This window comes from Pararge aegeria, chromosome 20 (genome assembly GCF_905163445.1).
Source record: "Pararge aegeria chromosome 20, ilParAegt1.1, whole genome shotgun sequence".
Taxonomy (NCBI): Eukaryota; Metazoa; Arthropoda; class Insecta; order Lepidoptera; family Nymphalidae; genus Pararge; species Pararge aegeria.
Window position 1 is genome coordinate 994726 of NC_053199.1, and position 23049 is coordinate 1017774.

A 23049-nucleotide genomic window follows, 5' to 3' on the forward strand; every position below is an offset into this window, starting at 1 on the left:
AACCAAATTAAATGTTTACCTTATAAGATTTCTAATAGTAATCGTTTATCTATCTCGCTCTAGCGTACGGTTGTACTATGTTCTTGTTCTGTCTTTATTAGTTTTTCCCGTCTTTATCTATTTAAATTATAATTTGGCCATTCAAATATTTTTAGTACATTATGTTATTTAAATTAATTCGTAATTTTGTAGAAAATAAAAAAACGGTGCGGTAAAATATGGTTTAAAATTTATTTCAATATACAACTATGACTATACTTTGTAATAGATCTCGTCATTTTGCCAGTGTCGTTTGTTTATTAAGTAACGCCTGTTTCTATTTGCTTTTAAGTTATAAATCAATACGTAGGAAGAGAAAAAAATCTCTGGTTTGATTTCTCTTCTAACACAATCCTGTTTTGTGTTGTGTGTACAATTTATAGACCAACGAGGGACTTTATTTGTATTCTGTACTAGTAGTAATTTGACTTTAATCAAGTGACACTTCCGAATTCTAAATAACTCATTGTCTATACTCTTTGAAGTGACATCTAATGTCATGGCTGCTTGAAATTGTCCAAAATGGCCGAGACAGAAACTGATAATAACAGTATTGTACGGCCCGAAAAAAATAATAAGGGCACAGTGACTAATAGTGGGCCCCGTCGTGTTACTATATATAAAACTGAGACTGGCTTTGGTTTCAACGTTCGCGGTCAAGTTTCTGAGGGCGGGCAGTTGAGATCGATCAATGGGGAACTGTATGCACCTTTGCAGCATGTTAGCGCAGTTCTGGAGCAGGGTGCAGCTGAGCAGGCCGGTATTCGAAAAGGGGACAGGATCCTAGAAGTGTGAGTACTGGTTTCATGAAGTTTTCATTTAATTAATTCATACGGTAAGCGATTAATAAAGCTATTTCTCTTAATGGGGTTTTTCTCATTATTGTTTGCATTTCCCAACCTTAGCGGCTGCTTTAAGTTTTTCTTACTAGAACTAACTGGTTCCAATTGCATTTCTTTGTTATGTGAGATTGATTGAATTGTGTTTGTGAGTCATAAACCAGTTTTGCGAAATTGATGTTTAGAAACAGTTACGTTCGATGTCTTGTGTAAACGTAGACTTCAAATATGTTATTGTTGAACTTACGTTGGGCAATTTAAACGTTTGAAATGTTTACTGTATGATGCAGTGGGTAGTATGATTTTTTTGCATTCCTATGTTGCAATTCAGTCAATTGCATTGGTTTAAGGAACTTTGTACCAAGTTAGTAAATAAAGTTTGCGTTTTACTGTGCGTACTACATACCTTGACAATCTTGTCAAGATTTGGGTCTGGGTCATTAACACTAACCAATCTTCATTACATATAACAACCACTGGCACTGGCAAGCAATGTCCACCACATCATTGGTCTATATTCTCCAATGAGAGTGGAACCTACACTTGCAGTAAGAGAGAGAGATGGCAAAGACAAATTATTTGAAAGTCTTGAATTAAGCTGGCATTTCTATTACAACAAAAGTTGCAAAGGTGATGTGGACATTTAGCACAGAGAACCAATGAATGTTGGCCTATCAAGGTGTTCAAATAGGAACAGTTTTAACCCCTGACTATTTGAATATCTAAAATGTGACTGGAACCTGAAAGCAAGTGGCAAAATATACCTTTATTACATTTTGCTATGGGGTTTTACCCTTGGGAGACATTATTTGGTTGTTGGCAAGTTGGCATATTTTTTAAGAGTAGTGGTTATTTATGCTTCCTAGTTTGTATTGAACTAACTAACTTCATGTAAAATACCATTATAATAATAAAAGTTTGTTTTTTTTTGTTAATTTTATTGCATATAATTAAATAGAAGCTAGGGAAATATATAGGTTATTTTGTAAGCCTCTCAAAAAGTATAGCTTCCATGTAATAAATATTTAACTATTATATTGCTTGACTTAAAAATTAAATTTCATATATTTTCATATGATATTATTTGCATACGATGCAATGCAGTAACAGCCTAGACAGTCAGCTATACTCTAAATATAGCAACTTAGCATTGTGTAAGGTTTCTTTAGAATGCATTGCTAATTACTGATACAGATTATGTAAAAAATATGCCAGTATATATCTTAGTAATGGCCTTTGCACATGATTTCTGCTAACCATCACCTTAAGATAGAACAATGTTCAGTCTTTATAAAATGTGACAAAGTTTTGTTTGATGTGTATGATGAGATGCAACATGTGGTTCACTCAACATGGCATAATAATGGCACAACAAATTTAATCACATAACAAAGCACACATTGATATTATTTAAATGGTACACCATGTGTACTGTATGTTGAATTTTTTTCCTGACCTTATAAAAATACTCTTTGTTCAATATCAAAAAATACTGCAAATAATCTTGAGATATGTGGCTCAGTAGCAACACCTTATTTGAATTGATTGATAAGCAACGTTGACTAAGTCATTAAATGGATGAGTACCACTTTCTAAGACTGAAAGGAGAATTGGACTAAAAGTTCAAATCATAAATAACTTGCAGTAAAGCTGAGAAAGGCACAAACATAAGAACAACATTGTTAAAAATAAAATAGAGGAAACTTGAGAATCAGGTCTGACTGGTCAGAAATGGAATAACAAAACTTGTCATTTTATTTGACCTTTGACCTCAAATCTAGGCACCTGAATATTATTATTTGAAGGCCAACTAAGACATCTTGCTAATTCTAATGCTTGCCTGTAGGTTTTACTTTGCATATTTCTGTGACATAATAAAGACCATGTAAGATTGGTTATGATAATTATTTTACTAATAATGCTAAGACCTTTGTGCAGACCTCTGCACCTCCCTATAGTGCAGTGATTATGTTGGACTCTTAACAACTTAGAAGTGTTCAAACTTGTTGCCTGGTAACTGTGGGTTATGGGAACTCTTTTGCACACAACAACAGCCCAGTCACCAATAATTAGGGCTTTTATAAGACCTTTGGTAAGCACTGTATTTATTAAATTCAAGTAAATTGTTATAGCTTACTTATGACCTGAAAATATTAAAGGTCCAAGGAATTATGAGATATTTTAGGCATAATGTTTGAGTCCATTTTAAGCTACATCATCATCATCATATCATCTCATTACTGGCCTGTTACAGAGCAAAGGTTTCCTCCCACAATGAGATGGGGTGAAGGCTGTAGTTCTTTATGCTGGCCTAGTGGGGATTGGTGGATTTTAAGCTTGCGGCCATAAATCTACGAAATATTTAGAACTTTAGAATTTCAGAACTTTAGTTCACTGCTTGTTATTTATTATCCTGAAACTATAAGGCTCAATACTAGTTACTAATTGTCAAAAGCTCGAAGGTAGTAATTTGCTGTTGTACTTTGTATTTCATCTATGCGACGAGACATTGCAGTCTTTATCATGTAATTCAAATTAAAATTGGATCACTCTTTATAAAATACTTAAGAAACCATTTAAAAGTTGGTTGAAAAATTCCCAGTGGGCATTTAAATATGCTTTATTAAAGTTATGGAGTTTGAATGGGATGCAATAATTTAGATTGCCATTTTTTTAATTCTAGAGAATCATTCCATTATGTAACTGGCCTATTATGTGAGATAGTTGCCTACACAAACCATATTGCTTTTTACAGTCCATTCAAAATGGGTTGTGTGTGGGAATATGATAATTGTCTGCTTTAAACTGTAGGTAAGTATAATATTATAGATTGTAAAGTAGACACAAACAAAAGCGAGTTGGACGCAATTACAGTTTATTAAATAGTCTGGTATTTATAAATCAAGATACTCCAGTAACCTACATAATTTGTATTACTATAAGTTATCACGGAACAAGAAATTGTATATTCCCATTATCACCATCACATTTGACATCTAGACTATTTGAATCATATATATACAATCAATTTTGACGACCTCCCTGGCGCAGTGTTAATAGCTGAGGTTTTAAGTTGCAGGTCTCAGGTTCGATTCACGGCAGGGGAAACTTGGGAATTTATAATTTCTGAATTTTCTCTATTATGGTCTGGTGGCTGAAAGGTTGGGAAGTGGGAGGGTAAAGATGTGCCGCTAAGCGATTTACTGCTCCGGTACGATGAAGCATAGATACCGATTAGGGGCATGGGTATTTCATACCCCTTGCCTGATTAGCCTGATACTGTCTTAGACTGCATCGTCACTTAACAGCATGTGAGATTGTAGTCAGGCTTGTAGTGGAATAAAGTTCCAGCTAAAAAAGTGTCCCACCAAAAACATTTTCATGTAAAATGCCAATACGACGAGCCAATACGACCATATGATTTGCACTGTCAGATATTTATCATATCTCATATAGAGCCAAGCTTCTAACACTAAACGCCCTATCTCTACAAGGCCTAACTTCACAATCTCTACATTATTCAAAATATATGGCTTGGCCATTATGCTACATTCACATGGGCGTAAGGCAAAATTGATATATAGCTCGTATAAGAGGAGGATTTCTGCCATTGTATGCAATTTTCCTCCTGTATGCATACCCTGGTAAGAAACCAAGTGCACGCCACTGGCGTAAGGTGAAAATGTATTCCACAGTTCATTTTTCTATTATACAGTAAGTAGTTCTTGTAGTATACAAGATGAGAGGTTTTGTACATGAGAAATATCATCATTACCATAATTTTCATCACTCGTATTATAGATACCATCATCATCATCAGCCTATCTCGGTCCACTGCTGGACTAAGGCCTCTTCATTTGCATGCCATCTCGGTCTATTGCTGGTTAGCTGCATCCAGTTCTTCCCTACTGCCTTTACAATATCATCCCTCCATCGAGCTGGTGGTCGGCCGATGCTTCTGTGTCCAGTGCGCGCGCCAATCTAGAATCACTCGGCTCCACCGCCCGTCCTCCCTTCGACATATGTGACCCGCCCAGTTCCATTTCAGGGCCGCTGCTCTTTGAACGATGTCAGTGATTCCAGTTCGGTTTCTGATCTCTACGTTGGAAACTAATAGAGACAAACCTAACATCGCTCTTTCCATTGCCCGCTGAGCCACTGAGCCGGTGCACCACCTTCTTTGTAAGGGTCCATGTCTCTGCTCCATATGTCATAGTGGGTAGGACACATTGGTCAAATACTTTGCGCTACCATACCTACCATGCTCCGACTCAAATGAGTAATTAGTACTGAATACATTCGAGTTAATGAGAACACAACATATTAGGATAACTTCGCAATAATTATTTCCAACCAATGTTAGTTTATGCATAGTTAATTATTTATATTAATTAATCTAATACCACACAATGATAATTACTTTCATTAGTTATTCAAATCTGGAATAGTTAGCTAATGCATAGTAATATATAATAATAGAATATTGAATTATTATAATTTAAACTAGTGATAGCCTCTCATAGTTATTAAGAACTGGTAGGTAGTTGAACGCGAATTTGTCTGCACGGAATTTCTGTTTTCATTCTCGATAGAAATACTTAATGGAACAGTATTAACAGTTCTATTTTTACTTAAGTGAAACAGTTATCTTAAAACTAAAGATATAGGGCAATCCAGGCAGCAGCGACATTCAATTCTATGAAAAAACATAATATGCTGCGTAGCGACCATACACCGCGTAACTTTAGAACTTATCCCATATAAGAGTGCCAAGTAGTGTTATAAAAAAAGTGAAATTTCTTATGTTGTTTGTGTTATATTTAATGGAGCATGATGTCAATACAAAGGGGAGGAGTGGGGGAATTCCGCTTCTGTAGTTATTATTGTGACGACACCGGATTCGAGATATACGATCTGGAAACTCCGCAGCCAAAACAAGTCAATGGGTAACTTAAGCATTTCATTTGAATCTCTTACAAAGAATCTGTTGTTTATCATCAATCAGTGGCATGCACTTCATACATGCGTAGAAGCACTGCCTACCCTAAAAAATTATATCACTCGTAAAGTAGGATGATTTTTTTCATTTTCTGCCAAGTTTCTGAATTATTCCTATCCCTAAAGCAATGTGCACGCTGTCATAAATAGTCTATAAAGCTAGCTGGACTAAAGACCTCTCCCAACGTGAGAGTTAGTCCATAATCCCCACGCTGGGCAGGCGGGTTGGTGATCGCCGTAGATGCTAGTAGCAGCACAGAGGACGCTGCTGCCCGTTCTCTGTTATACTCCCTTAGTCGCCTCGTACGACCTCCGCGGGAAGATGAGGCGCTGTATTCTCATATTTTTTATGCAATGTACGTAAAGTACCTCCTTTTTATACTTACTTAGTGATCATACCAACCCATACCGGCCCACTACAGAGCACGGTCTCCTCCCAGGGTGAGAAGGGGTTAAGGCCGATGTCCAACACGCTGGCCCAGTGCGGATTGGTGGATATACCTACTTAGTAACCAGTGGTAACTGGTGGTAAAACCCACCTGCATGTCTAGCAGGAGCAGGGCAGGAGACAATTATATCCCCGGGGAAAGGATATAAATTTACCTTCTCCCACAGCTTAATCAACTCTCAGAGCACTGTCGCTCAAGTGGAAGTATTATCCAAATAATAAATGTGAATTAATAAACGGGGGTAAACTTTTCCTTTTCCATGTTCCAGTGATTTAGCAGGTGGACACGTTAATTATATCCCTGGTCAGGGTATATAATTTTTATCTCCCGCCCGTGCTAGCCCTGCTGATGGTAAGTGGAAAACCATCGCCTGCAACACTTTCAAGGTCATGCAAGAAACCTGGCTTGTATCCATCGATCTGAGGCGCAGGTGCTAAGACTCATGTCCCTGTAATTACACCGGCAACCGCGTTCTTCAGACCGGAACACAGCATTGCGACTCTGCTTTGCGGCAGAAATAAGCATTGTGGTAGGACTTCCCCGGACCAGCTATGTCACAAAAAATTGGTTGTCTGTAAAGTCGGCTTACTGACGATAGTTGAACGTGACAACGTCGTAAGAAAATACTGATGGAATGGTTGCATTTTTCAAAAGAAAATTTTAATTTTATTTTTTGATAGATATTAATGTTGCTATAAACAATTGACACCACATTCACTTTTCACTGCACTTCATCCTTGCCGAAAAAATGTAAATGTATTATTGTATAGAAGCTGTCCACGCGGACGCATCGCTCACTCAAGTAGGAGAGAGACAGATGTCGAACGCGGAGGCCGACTGTGCCTCTTTGTCGCTCGTTCCGCGCTCTCGCTTGCACTTCAAGTCTTGAATGGAACGCCTCAGAGTGAGGTAACGCCGCATGCGTCATGTTTTTTCGTGCGTGCAGCCGGCTCCATCGAATTATAAGACGTTGTCACGTCAAAAACTACAACAAAATAAGTAGGAGTAGAGCTTTTTGTGACAGAGCTCTTATATCCCATCCAATATAACGTGCGTTATGACCTGAATATTTTCAACTGAAAGTTTTAATATGCTAGAAAGTTATATTATGGTTACAGCAATGGGGTGAACGTTGAAGGCGCCACGCACAAGCAAGTTGTAGATCTGATAAAGTCGGGCGGCGACTGTCTCACTCTCACAGTCATCTCCGTCACACAAAAGGTAACCACTATACTGTCAAGGGAGCTACGAGTACGTTGGTTATAATTTTTTTTATTTATTTATACTCTCTATTTGCACACAAATAAAAATACAGAAGAAGAATAAAAAAAAACACAGACAGAAGAAGTATACAAAAGGCGGCCTTATCGCTTTGTAGCGATCCCTTCCAGGCAACCTTAGGATAAGGAAAACAAGAGGATAACATACTGCAGGTTGTGCATATTAAAAAAAATACATTCTAATAAATGTATAAATGTGCGTTCTTAATCTCTACGGCGGCGCTGTAAACGCGCTTCAACTGCAATAAATAAAACTACTCAAAAGCCTTGATTCTTCATCATCATCATATCAACCGATAGACGTCCACTGCTGGACATAGGTCTTTTGTAGGGAGTTCTAAATTCCACGGTTCTGTGCCGCTTGAATCCAGCGGCTACCTGCGACCTTGGGTGTCGACCAACGCTGCGCATACTAGTGCGGGCCTGCTATTCCAGCACCTTGAGACCCCAAATTCCGTCCTTTCTCCGAACTATGTGCCCTGCCCATGGCCACTTCAGTTTCGCGACTCGTTGAGCGATGTCTGTAACTCTGGTTCTTCTACGGATCTCCACATTTCTGATTTGATCACGTAGAAATACTCCGAGCATAGCTCACTCCATCGCCCGCTGAGTGACTCTGAGCCTCCTTATGAGGCCCATAGTTAGCGACCATGTTTCGGAACCATAGATCATCTTTTTTTAATGAAAGCCTTGATTTGAGGAAGCAAAATCATTGCAGAACGTTTTGCTCATAAATCGAGCGTACGTTCGAGTATTTGAGGATGGATTCAAGCAATATTAATGAAGAGGGACGTATCAATTGAGTTGTTCTGCAATCTTGTATTACCTATATTAACATTTCCGTATCAGTAGTTTGTCCCTCAATTTCCATTAGATACGTGCACTTGATCTGAATTTCGCGCAAAAACAAAATAAAGCTGTCAAATTGTATATAACCCGCGTGAAAAAAAAGGATAAATTAACAAAACGCGTGCTATCTCTTTCGGACATAACACTTATAGATATTATACGAAAGAGACTGCACGTCATCGGCGCCCGCTTATAAATGTCAAAATCAAAATTCAAAGACAAATATCTTTATTCATATTGGCCTACCACAAGCACTTGAATGAAGAGTTCAAATATATAATATGTTAACATTGGAGTTAGATATGGAGGATGGAGATGGTGATAGCAACACTCAAAACTTAACCGTGTGTTTTTGTTTCGTTTACTACTTTAATTAATAATTAGCAATGAAATTAGAGCAATTGATACCCAAGCTTTCGCGTCATTCTAGTAATCCTATTAATATTTTAAGAAGTTCTTAAAAAGTTCAAAGTTTGTATTAAACGTAAGCTCATAGAAAAGTCATATTATAGTATATAGGACTACGTAATCGATACAAAAGCTTGGGTGTGAATTATTGCTCTTACCAGATTGTTCTTTTAATAATTTTTTAATGACATTGTGAGATGGTGATAACAAAAAAAAAACACCCAGCCAAGTATGTTGTGGGCTTCTTCTTAGACCAGGACGCGTTTGGAACCCTCATAGCTATAGTTTTTAAGTTTACGAATATCGTTATCGCCATCATCTCACTCATGACGGCCGACTGGAGCAGTGGGCGGCGACCCTGCTTTCTGAGTCCATGGCCGTGGGTTCGATTCCCACAACTGAAACATGTTTGTGTAATGAACATGAATGTTTTCAGTGTCTGGGTGTTTAGCTGTATAAAATAATTATTTATGTATATTATTCACAAAAATATTTATCAGTCATCTCAGTACCCATAATACAAGCTTCGCTTACTTTGGGGCTAGATGGTCATGTGTGTAGTAGTATATTAATTTATTTATTTATTTATAGATTTCTAACAGTATCATACAGTAACATGTAATGTACGAATCAAAAGGGGCCGGGCCCAATTGAATGAAGATATTTTTGGCTTTGACTTTAAGCGTGAATAGGATTGTTCTATGAGCTATATTCTTTAACGGCGCGGGTGCCATACGGGCCGCCGGTCAGTGTAGTATGCGGTGCAGGAGGCGGAGCGGCTGGAGCCGTGCGAGGACGGCTCGGCGCCGGTGGGCGTGATCGGCGGCGCGACCAACGCGCGCGCGGCCGTGTTCCAGCGCTACGACTACTCGGACAAGCGCTCGCTGCCCGTGTCCGTGCCCGACTACCGGCTGGTGATGGAGCGCAGCTCGGGCCGCAGCTTCGTGGCCTTCAACGTGCACATGGCCGGCCGCCACCTGTGCAGCCGCCGCTACCGCGAGTTCGCGGCGCTGCACGCGCTGCTGCGGAAGGACTTCGTGGGTCAGTGTGCACAGGGTCTGCACCGAGCGGACCGATGGTATAAAATGAAAAAGAATCTCCAGTGCGAGTCATTAAAAACTTATGGATAGGCATTGTAAGAGTTATAAACAGCCTACCCTCAAGTTTTTATAATTTGTACTGTAGATTTTCTTCGTTTTACGTACACTCGCACACACACATAATTACACACACACGCGGACACGCAGACGCTGACGCACACACATACACGCATACAAACAAGCATTCACTCACGAATACACACTCTCACACAGACACATACACAGATGCGAACACATACACACAGACGCGAACACGCACGCCCAACAGAAACACACCTAACTTTCACAGACTTCACATGAACTCACTCAGGCATACATAAACGTACTCACTTACAAATACACAAACACACACACGCACTCACACATACATAAACAATAACACACTTCTCAGACTTCACACGCACTCACTCACAAATACAGAAACACACACACACTCACTCACACCTACATAAACACACACACGCACTCACTTAAACATACATAAACAAACACACACTTCGTACACTTCATACATACTCACTCACAAATACACAAACACACATGGACTCACACATAAAGAACTCTTAGGAATACAGGTTCCCTCACAATTTTTTCGTTCGCTCTTGAAGTAAGTGATTGAATTGCTAAAAAAGCAGCAAAAAGCTCCGAAATAATAATGGCTAGAGATCTAACTTAGTAACCTTGAAAGGGAAGCTAAAGTCAAACTCTAATGAGTTTGACTTTAGCTTCCCTTTCACTACCGCCACATAAACATGGTCTTCTTCAACTGGACTCTGTGGACTTGGTAACTTTACCCACCCAAGTTTGTACCACAGGCAGGCCTAGGGAAGGGAATGCAGGGTCCGAGATACATCAGCACTGTCAATGATAAAAACATATTATACAATGTATTTATTTTTTAATTTATTTATTTATTTTTCAGGGTTCAACTTTCCAAAACTTCCGGGCAAGTGGCCGTTCACGTTAAGCGAGCAGCAGTTAGATGCGAGAAGAAGAGGCCTCGAACAGTATTTAGAAAAGGTTAATATAATGGTATTTTTAAAACAATTAGATATTTACCATCAGTGTAGATGAACAAAATACTTACATGTTAAATAAGTCTTGTAATAAAACATTGTGGAGAGTGAGAGAAGTGGAGAGAGAAGAATAAGGAAGTAGTGGTGTCAAAATTAAAATTTGTTCAAAAGAGGATAGCTACTTCCTTTAGCTGTATATCGGGACGTTCGGTTTAAGCACGAGTGCTTTTACTTGCCTTTTTTTTTTATAACCGTTGTTCAAATTCACAAATCGAACCTATTGTATTCAATTAATTTATTTATTTTGACTGCGTCTTTAAAATTGCAAATGTTTTCACAGTTATTTAACTTTAACTTAATAATATAATAACTTAAACTAAACTAAATAGTTTCCTTAGAGTCGGCTGATTTACTATTACAAATTATCGATTCAATAACTAAAATTATTATGCGAGATTGCAAGCTATGTGCAGGAAGAAAGACCCGAAGAAAGAGGCCGGATAATCAGGAGATCTCGCAGCCCTCTTTATAATTGACACGTGAACCACGACGCTCCGTTGTGGGTCACATGATTGCAATGGCGTCACAAATCTATTAAAATGTAAAAACAGATAGTAAGCTGCAGTATCGCGCTTTCAACATCTATGAGAAACAATGAGGACTGTTCCAAAATGTTTTAAGTTTGTTCTAGGAATGTTTTAATCCAATAGTAATCAAGTTTTTTTTAACAACAGAAAACACAATGTTTACAGTCTTCTGACGTCAGAATACTGTAAATAGAGAGTCAACCAATCAATGGCATTTGTGATCAAGTGAAATTGTCTCTGATTTATAAGAAATTTATCCTTTTTTTTTAGTTTTAGTAATTTTTAAATATAACACTAGCGCAATATCTTGAATACAGTGGAATACTCTATTACACATTTTCCGCACTTGCGATAATATGTACCGTTGTAACCAGGTGTGCGCAGTCCGTGTGATAGCGGAGTCGGACGCCGTGCAGGAATTCCTCACTGACTCCGACGACTCGTCAAACCCCTCTCCAGTCGAGCTGAAGGTATGGACTTTCAAAAGAAGATTAAAAAAAAATAGGGACCCATCGCAAAAGCAACATTACTCCGCAATCTGACTCCAATCTCACCTGTGTGGTGGTGACGGAGTTGTGTTAAACTAGAAGCCGGCCACCAGAACACACCACAACGATATGGAGGTGGTGGTGGAATAGATGGCGGCGGATGATGTTTTAAAAAAGATGATTATTCACTCTTATTTTAAAGATACTCAGTTTTTAAGAATTAGGAAACAACTTTGAAAGACGTTCCGAACCCTACTCATGCGTGTAAGAAAAGAAAATGCAAATCGCTTCAAGTGAGATTTTGCAAAAATTTATAACGTAGGGCTGAAAACCCATCTGTTGTCTTGCGGTGCGATGGTAAAATGCACATGTTCCTAAACACACTAAATAAATGTCATGTATTCTCTCAATCTAATTTCCCAGTCTGCTTTCAATTTAATTTAGCCTTTATACCTGTACTCGGACTAGAAATGATAAATTTATATTGATAGTGACAAAACAGTGTATCAATGGTGTATCTTATAAAATAAAAAAATAAAAATAACGAATAAAATTAAAGTTATATGCGAATTGGAAAGGAATGGATGTTATAAAAAATAGTTTGAATATTTATATTTTTAAAAATTTGTTTTTTTTCATTAATATTATTAATATTAATATGCGAATCCCCCAAGGTGCTGGTGCCCGAGCGCGAGGTGGTGTCGGTGTCGGTGCTGAAGTCGACAAACGCAGACGACGTGTACCGCGCCGTCTGCGAGAAGATCGGCCTCTCGAAATCCGTGCAGAGCTACTTCTACCTGTTCGAAATCGTCGAGTATAACTTCGGTGAGTTTGCTCTTAATATCGTATGACGATATAATTTTGTAATGAATTTCATTAAAGTACTACTTTGTTTTTTTTCCGATCCCTTCTGCGCGAAGGGTTTCAGAGAGACAGCTAATTTTTAATTGTTGCGATGCGTGGTATGTGTACGAATTTAAAAAAAAAAAAAACATTGTTATTTACACATACATCTGTCCGGCTGAAAGCGGCGCGCCGTAAAATCCCCGCCGTTTTTCTTCGATATTTTTATACGTTATGTATAACGTTTCCAAAAAAATTAAGATTCAAGTTTTGACAGCACACCGCCAGTTATTAAAAATATAATGTTTTCAAAAAAATTAAAAAGTGGTTAATATATATAGTGGTTAATATTATAGATTTCTTTGTATATAAAAGCTGATATATGGGTTTATATGCCTCTAATAAAAAACGTTATTATTATTATATTATAATATAAGTATTCCACCGAGTACATCGAGATCGGGACCTTCCAGTATTAAACGTCAATATTCCAGTGAATTTTAATGTGAAATTTAAAAGTGCTCTATACAAAATGTGCAATTGTTACTACAATAAATAATTCTTTCTTAAGTAATACTAAAATAATAATTTGTGAATATTCAGTAATGGACGACATTAGGCTACTGGCTATGGGTGTAGATATTAATGATAAACTGATCATTAGGTATTGAAACACTCGTGTGATACTATTATCACATTGTGTTTAAATACCCCTTATTAACAACAGTTGCATGAATAAGTATTGTGTTCTGTTGTGGTGCCGCCCCAGAGCGCAAGCTGCAGGCCAACGAGTGCCCGCACTCGCTGTACATCCAGAACTACTCCACGGCGTCCAGCAGCTGCCTGGCCGTGCGCAAGTGGCTGTTCAGTCCCGCGCAAGAGCTGCGAGTCGTCAGCCAGGACGACCAGGCCGCCGCCTTCATATTCTGGCAGGTGGGCTCGCACTCCATCCAGCAGGCTCCGCAGGCGGGACGCGACCTTAGCAATAGGAAGATCTTCCGAGAGCGGGTGATGCTCGGGGACCGAGGTTAGGACCTTCGACCGTCCGTTAATCTTTCGTAAAATCGCTTTGTTAACAAAAGAGATCAGCGCGAGTTTTCAATGAGGTTGGAAGTGAGACAAGGGTTTTACGCGAAAGAAAAGACTTAAAAAAAAAAGACTTTTCTCCCTCTTAAAAAAATTCTTTACTGCCAGGCATCTTCACACATAGATACAAACACGGTTTCCCTGAGCGTCAGCCACGGTTGTCAATCTCCAGAGAGATTTTCCAACTACGCCACAGATATTATAGTGCACAAGTGTGTTTATAACCACGTCCACTCGTTTTTGGAGGTTTTATATTATATGATAATTTTTTGTGAACACTTCGTTAGCGCGATGCTGGATCTATGTGGCTCCATCTAGTTTTGTAATGTGGTTGATCGCATTTCAGACCAGAACACAGCATTGCAACGATGCTGCTTAGCGGCAGAAATTAACATGGTGATAGTTCTTCCTTGGACGATTCTCGCACATAAAGCGAATTCTTCTTGTTGTAACTCTACGAAGGTTACGTCATCCATCGTAAATGTTGAATTACTGTCTTTACAACGTGTAAGGGATTTGAAAATACTGTTGAAGGGTGTAAAAATATTTAATCAAAAGAAATATTTTTTTTCCATACAAACTAATTCAAAATATTTTCAGGGTTTACTTTTGACAACCCTATTGAAGATAGGAAACCGACACGTGCATAGTACCAACACTACGCGACGCGTACTTAATAAAGTGACAGGAGTCACTTGATTTTACTTTTGCATGTGAAGTGATTTACTCAAAAACTATTAGAATTTCGGTTTTACAGATAAGTCTCAGACACAGTAAATAATGTACCTCTAAAGCCTTTGAACTACTATTTCGGTTTTCATTTACACATTGTATAGTATTTTTTTGAATTATTTTTTATTATCTTTTAGTTATACTGTACAAATAAAGTTTTTTTACTAACAAAAAGCCAGAAGCCTGAAATAAAAATTATTATTATTATATCTATTTTATCTATATCTTATCGTTTCCCCAGGCCGTGGAAGACGTGAACCGCGGCGTGTGCGTGGCCGGAGCGCGTCTCTACCAACTGAAAGCCCTACAGGAGGTGCGGCGAGCCCCGGACTACCTCGCGCTGGCTAGAACCTTGCCCGGCTACGGCGACATAGCCTTTCCCCCGGCTAGAACTGATTGCAGGGCTACACCAGTTGTCGCGGTCACTGTCGGTAAGCTTTAGTTATGTTTTCTGATTACTGTAAGACTCGTTATCCGATATTAAACACGCGTGTTGTATCTTACATAGCAACACTATTTTTGTACACTACAAAGTGAGGGAAATAAAAGAATATATAAAAAAAGTCCAAATTCTTTATTTTCAGAAACATTTTACATAAAATGTTTTATTGTTTTAGTTGTAGGTATAGACATTGTTTCGCCTTAACAATAGGCATGCAGAACTGTTGAAATAACAAATACAGAATCATATTATGGAACCATTTTATACAGTTGGAATGTAAATAACAGTTGAAATAAATTTATTATATATTTTTATGTCACATGTATTTCCTATTTATTACAACATTTTTTAATTATAAATTCTATTAATCTACTCAAATTCAAATTCAAAATTTCTTTATTCATGTAGGCCTATCACAGGCACTTATGAAGCGTTCATACAAATTTGTTTACATAATTGTAACGGGATGGTGATAACTTCGTTCGCCAACTTAAATCTAAAGCTACGAGGGTTCCAAACGCGCCCTGGTCTAAGAAGAGCCCACAACAAACTTAGCCGGGTAAATTTATTTTTATGTTATCACCATCTTCCATTAAAATTAAGTTAAGCTATGAAGCTAGAGCAATTCACACCCAAGCTTTTTTATCGTTTAAATAATCCTTAATATTATAATAGGATTTTTCTGTAAGCTTACGTTTTATATAAACTTTGAACTTATTGAGAGACATCTCAAAGATTTCATTTGGTAATTTGTTATAAAATAATATACAATTGCCCTTGAATGAATTTGCAATTTTGTGTAGCCTAGTAAATTGCACAACGAGTTTATTTTTGCTTCTAATATTAATATTGTTACAGTGCATTTTCTTTTTAAATTTTTATATATTTTTATGGACATAAATTAAATTTTCATATATGTACTGACTATGCACCGTCATTATTTTAACTTCTTTAAATTTATCCCTTAATGACTCTCTTGGGCCCATTTTATATATCGCACGAGCAGCCCTTTTCTGCAGGACGAAAATAGAATTTATATCAGCAGCATTATCCCATAATAAAATGCCATAGGACATAATGCTGTGAAAATAACTAAAATAAACACTAAGTTTTCCATTGAAGGAATAGTAGCATTTATGTATTAGAAATTCCTTAAGTTAGTTATATTTGATTTTTTGTCAAATTAAGTTTACACGACGCTTTGTCAATGCTATTTATATAGTGATTGACGTGCATATCACAGTCCGTGTAATTGTGTGTGCTCTATATTTAAATACGTGTAATATGCATGTTGTTAGTGTTACTCTTAATAATGAAATAAAAAATTTAAATGAAATTTATTCTAGTCTCTTGCCGGTTTGTGTTTTTTACGTCGAGTTGAGACAATTATTGTATTTCCATCGTATAAGCTACAACTACTGCAGTGTTGTGTATCGGAGCCCCGTGACTCTCATTAAAGGTTACCTAACATATTCTTAAAAATAGTTTTTCTCTGAATCTGGGCTAACAATAAAAAAATATATTGACGAATGAAAACATTTAGCTAATTATATACAAAAATAAAAAACGTGTGAGCAGTCACGGGATGCTTGACAGTTGTGAAACATCAAAATTGTTTTCTGTAAGTTATTGCAGATATTGCATAATGTAAAGATAAAGCATTACATATTTTTTCCACAAATTAAAAAAAATACAACCAAATGGATTACTCCTTTTTGTAAGTCGGTTAATAATGACATACAATATTGTTACATACGAAATACAAAAATGCAATCATATAGCGTGGCGATGCGTCGCCACGCAATCAGGTTTACCCTCCGCCTATAGATGTTTCACATCAAAATTTTAAAGCGACCAGAGAGTCGTACTGAGTATACAGTGGCGTGCATAGAGGGTATGCCCAGGGTATGCAGATGATGTAAAATGAAGAAAATCCCCAGTAGGAGTTATAAAAAACTTAACGATACGCATTGTAAGAGTTATACAAAGCCTACCCCTAAGTATTTATAACTCGTACTACTCGTACCCTCCATGAGTGTCCGTATCCGTGAGCCCCGTCCGCAGGCTGGAGCGGGCTGAAGCTGTCGGCGTGGTGCGAGGGCGACGCGGCGTGCGGCGCGGCGGCGGGCGTGGCGTGGGCCGACGTGCGCGAGTGGCGCGCCGACGACGACGCCGCGGCCGCGCGCCTGCTGTACCGCCGCCGCGAGCGCCCGCCGCGCGCGCTGGCGCTCTACACGCCCTACGTAAGCCGCCCTCCGCGCCCTACAACCATTACTCCCAAACACCACCCACACTCTCAATAACGTCGAACCGAGCCGCGGTCCGAGTCCTCCCACTCTCCCCCCGACGTCGAGCCCCGGGGCTCTTCTCCTGGCGAGCTCTCGCGCTCGCCCCGCTCCCCCGGTGACGCCGTAGCGACCCCTCAGGTGGCTATCGGCAAGTGTCCATCCAAAAATCGAAACAATTCGTAAACAAAATAAACTAAGCTAATCTTAGCTAGTATGTAACCTAACATATAAAAATAATTAGGTTACATACGACTAACTATCTAAAAAAATATCAATTTATTATTAATTGTTTATTAATATTGCATAAAAAAAATAAAACAAAAATCGACTCCTCGCCCCCTGATCTAGTTGACCGTCACGGCTGGCATCAGAAGTGGGATCGTCTTAAGTGCCAAGTGCGAGAACTACCACCTAAGTTTACTTAATCGATCACGGAAACGTTAACTATGATTTATACGGTATAGGAAGAGCGCCATCTAGTGACAGTACGGTTGCCTAATATTTTTACTGGTTGGCACTTCTTCGATATCTCGTAAATCGCAGTTAAATTTTAAGCGATCGAATAAGTAAAATTAGACGGAACATCTCACTCTCGGCACTCAGGACAATCCCACTTCTGATGTGTTACGACAGAACGTGCTCTTGTGCAAGCGGAAAAAAAATTCAAGCAAAGAAGATAAATAAAAAATACGCAATCTTTATAGTATTCATTGAAGTGATTAGCTATTTAGTGACGGCAGATCGGAATACACCACCACAGATTGTATAATGGAGAGCGGACAGCAATTTCCTCTGTGCTACTACTGCGATCCACTGCAATCACCAACCCGTCTGCCCAGCGTGGTAATTACGGCCTCTCCAAACCCTACCGTTGGGAGAGGCCTTTAGTCCAGCAATAAACTATTACAGGCTATTGATGATGATTAATTGAAGCAGATAGCCCACTTGATACTAAGTAGAAAACCATCGCCAATAAACAAAGTGTCTGCGTCCGCTTAATTGTATACTCTCTGGCCCCATTTGTTTGTCTGCTCATTAGCCGCTGTGCTGGTGTAACGTGGTTATCTGTGACCGCGATGGTAAATTTTGACATTTGACAGAGATTGGGGTTTTGGTCAAGGTTACCTTTTCAATATGGAGGGTAGAGGTAAGGAGAGTCATCTGTGTATATGAAAAAGTGTCGTCAAAATGTATTAAATTAGGATGGCGCCACATTTGCATCAGGGTAACTCTTAAAAGAAGCGCCAAATATAAATATTGATGAGTAGTCTTGAAAAATAAACAAGGAAGTATGGAGATACAAGGAAGTAAGGTTATATTTACCACAATATTTTGTACAACGTAAGTTGTTGAAATTCTCAATAATTAACTACTTTAGTCGATAATGACATTAAATTTTTTAACTCGGCATACTTCAATTCATCTACGATTGCTACATTCATACCATACCCTGTGCATCCACCAGCGCCATTGTGGAGGATTTTTGAACTGTTATTTAGCGCAACAACTGGACACTTTTTCAACTTTTCTCCCATATAAGATGACTCTCCTTACCTCTACCCTCCATACTTTTCAAGGGCATGCAAGGACCACGAGCTACTAAGTGACGCCTTGTGACCGGTCAACCTGAGGCATAGGTGTAAAGTCAAATAAGCCGATAATAGGTTGATTGATTGTATTCTTGCGTCCGGAAAGAGATGGCGCTGTTTTGTTGCTTTTAAATAATAATATATTTTATAACATGAGCTTAGTTATTGTAATTAAATGTAACATAAACCAACTGACTTTTTAGGTCCAATAATAAATACTGTATATTTCTGTTGCAGTACCAATTTCTATGCAATTGCATGGATAGAATAGCGGAGGAAGCGAACTGGGTCGACACCGGAGAATAAGACACCGTCCCGCCTGGCGCCCTCTAGGATAAGATAACCGACGGTATTACGCCATTACACGCCGCCATCTTGGAAATATCAATTTTTTATGCAAACAACAAAGCAAACAAAAAGAAATCTTGTTTGTATAAAAAATTGTACGGTTTAATTGTACGCAAAACATGTAACAGTTTGTTTCTGAGTGGGTAGCTTGAGATTTATTTCGGATTCGATCGCGTGAAAGTTAAGTTCAGAAATCTTATCGGCTGTCTTAGCCGGCCCTACTGCGTCGCGTCGTCCGACCTAGTCGTTCGTTAGCTCGGCTCCTAAGAAGCGTTGCATGATGTTACCGTAACTTTCCTCAAGAATCGAGCTACCGAATGCAAAATAAAAAAAGAAGAGATTAGCGTGTTCAAACAAACAAAAAACAAACTCTTTAAGTTTGTTATTATATTATATTGATAAAAATATGGCGAAATACATAATGTTGTCAATTTAATGTAATGTTTTGTGTACAATTATTGACAGGTATGGATATTTTTATCAAAATGGTGGCGTCAAGATCCTTTCTAGTTTACGTGTCATATATAGGGTGTCCTTATTTAATGGGCAGTTTGGGGAACTTTTAAAACTATAATAACTCTGGCTCATAGCTGTATTTGCTGTGTTTTTATCAATTTACTAATACTGACTATTTGTTTTGTTGATTTTGTATTTTCTACATACCGAAGACAACAATTTGTAGTTTAAATACCAAGTTAATTCGTACACAAAATCTTCTTAAATCGGCTAAATACCACGATCGTGCTCGGGAAATTAATAGTTATGGAAAGTCGATTCCTGATAGACAGTTATTATACCACAATTTAATAAAAGTTAACATTTAAAAGGTTCTCATTCTGTTCCAGTTTAAAAAGCACACGCTGTATAACTATGGTAATGAATGTGATTGGTTTTTAACTATTAATTAATATTATTGGGAATATTTAGACGATTTATTATTATTAAATATATATATTATATATGTCTTTATGTATGTATAGATATGTATGTCTGTGGTTCGAAGGGTTGCCATTCGAACCGTGACACTGTGATAGGTTTTGTTTTTAAATATTTTATTTGTAAATCTTAAATTTATTGGATTTGAAGCACGCGTTACTCGCGGAAGTCCGTTATGTACAATGAATATAAAGGTTTAATTAGCATATTCCGCAACAACCAGACAGATCCGTGTGATGTTATTTATATATCGAAGGCATCTTGGAAAGTGTCACTAATGCTGTTTAGAGTAATGATTATAATTTCAAATAACGTTTATTTCAAACGCCGCGACTTGTGGTTACCGCGGATCAGATTAAAATGGTCTAACTATGGCGACTAAGGGATGATAACGGAGAAACCGTCCGTCCAGCGTGGTGATTATCTTTAAGTTCCCATAGGAACGGGACCTACTGTCAGACTGAGCCATAGTTAAGCGTGGATGTATAAGGCGAGTACATAGATTTTTTGCATTTTTTTAAAAGAATGTAACATTATATTTTAAAAATTTTATACTTGTATGTTTGTAACATCATATTATTAAAATTTATTTATGTGTGTTTTAAACATACCAGTTATAATTAATAGATTCAAATTTATATGTCAACTTCAATATTTAAATATATAAATTACACTGCACAGATTTGTCTAGATTTTGGCCATAAAGTAAAAAAAATTTCATTGTATTAAATATATGGGACAAATGGAAAGCTGAAAGAGGGTAGTTTATTTGAATTTTGTATTATGAAAGTTCAATCGGCAAAAACGTACGTTTGTTTAACGTTACGGTACGCAGTGTGGTGAATAGGTCGAGGTATAGGCAGTTAACTGTTATAAAACTGCAAGTTTAACGCGCTTCCTTCTCAAACTATATCGCCCGTCATCGGGGCCCCAACTCTGCTACTACAACTTACATACCGTTTTTTTAAACTTATGAAAAAAAATTAAAAACCAAAAGCTTTTTTACATTCAAATATTATGTGCAAAACATATAGCATTTTTGTAATTGATTAATTATTATTTTAAATACTGAAGATTGTGTCAAAAAACATATTTTTAGCTTTAAAATAGCATCATGGTTTGTTTGGGATGTTAAAAATGCTGTCAAATGCCCTATAGCGTATCAGTTGTCGATCAAACACATGTCATTTATCGACCACTGAGGACATAAAAAGTAATAAAATTACTGTGCTGTTGATTGCAAAAAAAAAACTAGTTTTACTATTTGTTGCATATTTTCAACGTTTTTTCACTTTCCTATTTTTATATTAGTCCTATGATGTCATTGATAGACTTATAGATACACATTAGGGTCTTTTATTATCTGAAAGTAAACATACTTTTCTGAAGCTAACAATTTGTTTATTTCTTGGCAATTTGCAGTATTATAAATAAAAATGGTCACCTGACTGCATTGCTAATGTTAAAGAGAAATATATATTTTTTTTCATTTGTTCTTTGATGTGATGTCATTGATCGACAACTAAGATACAATTGTATTAGCAGAGAGGCCTGCGTTAGATCGCAGTCTAGCGTTAATTTAACATCGAAATAAAATAAACTACCCTGACAGTTTGGATACTTTGTTTTTCTAGTACACCGAAACGAATTGTATCTATAATTATTGATTATATTATTCATATCAAATGAATTACAATGTTCAAACGTGTAAGTGAATTGTTCAATTGTTTAATCAAATCAAAGCGGAAAGGGTCATCCGATTATGGGTATGGGATTGATATATATTAGAAAGAATATATATTCTATATAATATTATAGGTACCTATAATAATACCATCCGTACCATTTTGGACTGCATCAAAATATACCACTAGGTGACTCAGTGGCGAGCACTTGGTTTCTCACTAGGGTATGCATACAGCAGGGACATTGCACAAAACGACAAAAATCCTCTTATACCAGTCATATATAAATTTTTGGGTAGGCAGTGCTTTTGTGCATGTATGAAGTGCACGCCACTGTAGGTGAGATAGTTCACTGCTATCCTGTCTTCTTCTTTAAGCCCTTTAACACCCGGTGGTGCAGATACTAACACTATTTTTTTCCATCTATATCTATTTGGGAAAAAAAATTCTTTGGCTGCAATCATATCTTACCATTAGGTAATATTGATGAAGAAAAAAAAACATACTTCAGTTGGTATAGTATTAAACCATTGGACAATTCCACTTAGTGCCATGTAAAAACAATGAGCAATTCTGTGCTCGGGATCGAGGATTAATTAATTAAAATGTAATGTACTTACAAATTTTTATACATAATCAAATATAATATTATTATATCAGTAATCAATTAATTAATATAATTGCAATTTTTGTAATCTTTTAAAGACATCGAGGTCTATAGCACCTGAGTGTACAGCGTTACAGTAAGCTATAATAATCCTTATGCCTAGTTACAATTAGTGCGAAAATTCAATTTCTTTTTCGTTGCAGCGTCTGATCACACAAGGGGAACGTCGTGCGACAAAATGTCTTCAGTGTGATCTCACGCTGTATCTATGTTTATTACATATAGTTAAAATGCTGATTATCAATCGATAGTTAATCTTGAAAGCCGGGTGTTCATTCATGTATGTTTTTTTTAAATAATAAATACATGCATACATGAACAATATTTAATTTTGTTTTATGATTTTATTTATTTGAACGCAATATCATCATCATCATATA

At 37.4% G+C, this 23049-nt stretch overlaps 1 protein-coding gene across 2 annotated transcripts; it reads left to right on the top strand.

Moving 5' to 3' along the window:
- Positions 1 to 538: 538 nt before the first annotated feature.
- On the top strand, positions 539 to 21516 carry LOC120632715 (sorting nexin-27). Of its 2 annotated transcripts, none has more exons than XM_039902692.1 (10): positions 539 to 830; positions 7444 to 7546; positions 9630 to 9903; positions 10885 to 10982; positions 11940 to 12035; positions 12728 to 12878; positions 13666 to 13829; positions 14956 to 15145; positions 17221 to 17399; positions 19271 to 21516. In XM_039902692.1, the coding sequence occupies exons 1-10, from the start codon at positions 562 to 564 to the stop codon at positions 19337 to 19339; spliced, it is 1593 nt and encodes a 530-aa protein (XP_039758626.1). In that variant the 5' UTR covers positions 539 to 561; the 3' UTR covers positions 19340 to 21516. The 2 variants fall into 2 exon arrangements, with proteins under 2 accessions (XP_039758626.1, XP_039758627.1); XM_039902693.1 differs by lacking the exon at positions 539 to 830 and adding an exon at positions 5703 to 5824.
- The last annotated feature ends 1533 nt before the right edge of the window (positions 21517 to 23049 follow it).

What these genes read in the sequence shown, in the direction of transcription:
- LOC120632715 (XM_039902692.1), top strand. Translation starts at nt 562, where the DNA reads ATGGCCGAGACAGAAACTGATAATAACAGTATTGTACGGCCCGAAAAA. An exon ending in CCTCTCCAGTCGAGCTGAAG is followed by an intron (nt 12,036 to 12,727) that starts GTATGGACTTTC and finishes GAATCCCCCAAG; the next exon opens with GTGCTGGTGCCCGAGCGCGA. An exon ending in CCGCCTTCATATTCTGGCAG is followed by an intron (nt 13,830 to 14,955) that starts GTGGGCTCGCAC and finishes TCGTTTCCCCAG; the next exon opens with GCCGTGGAAGACGTGAACCG.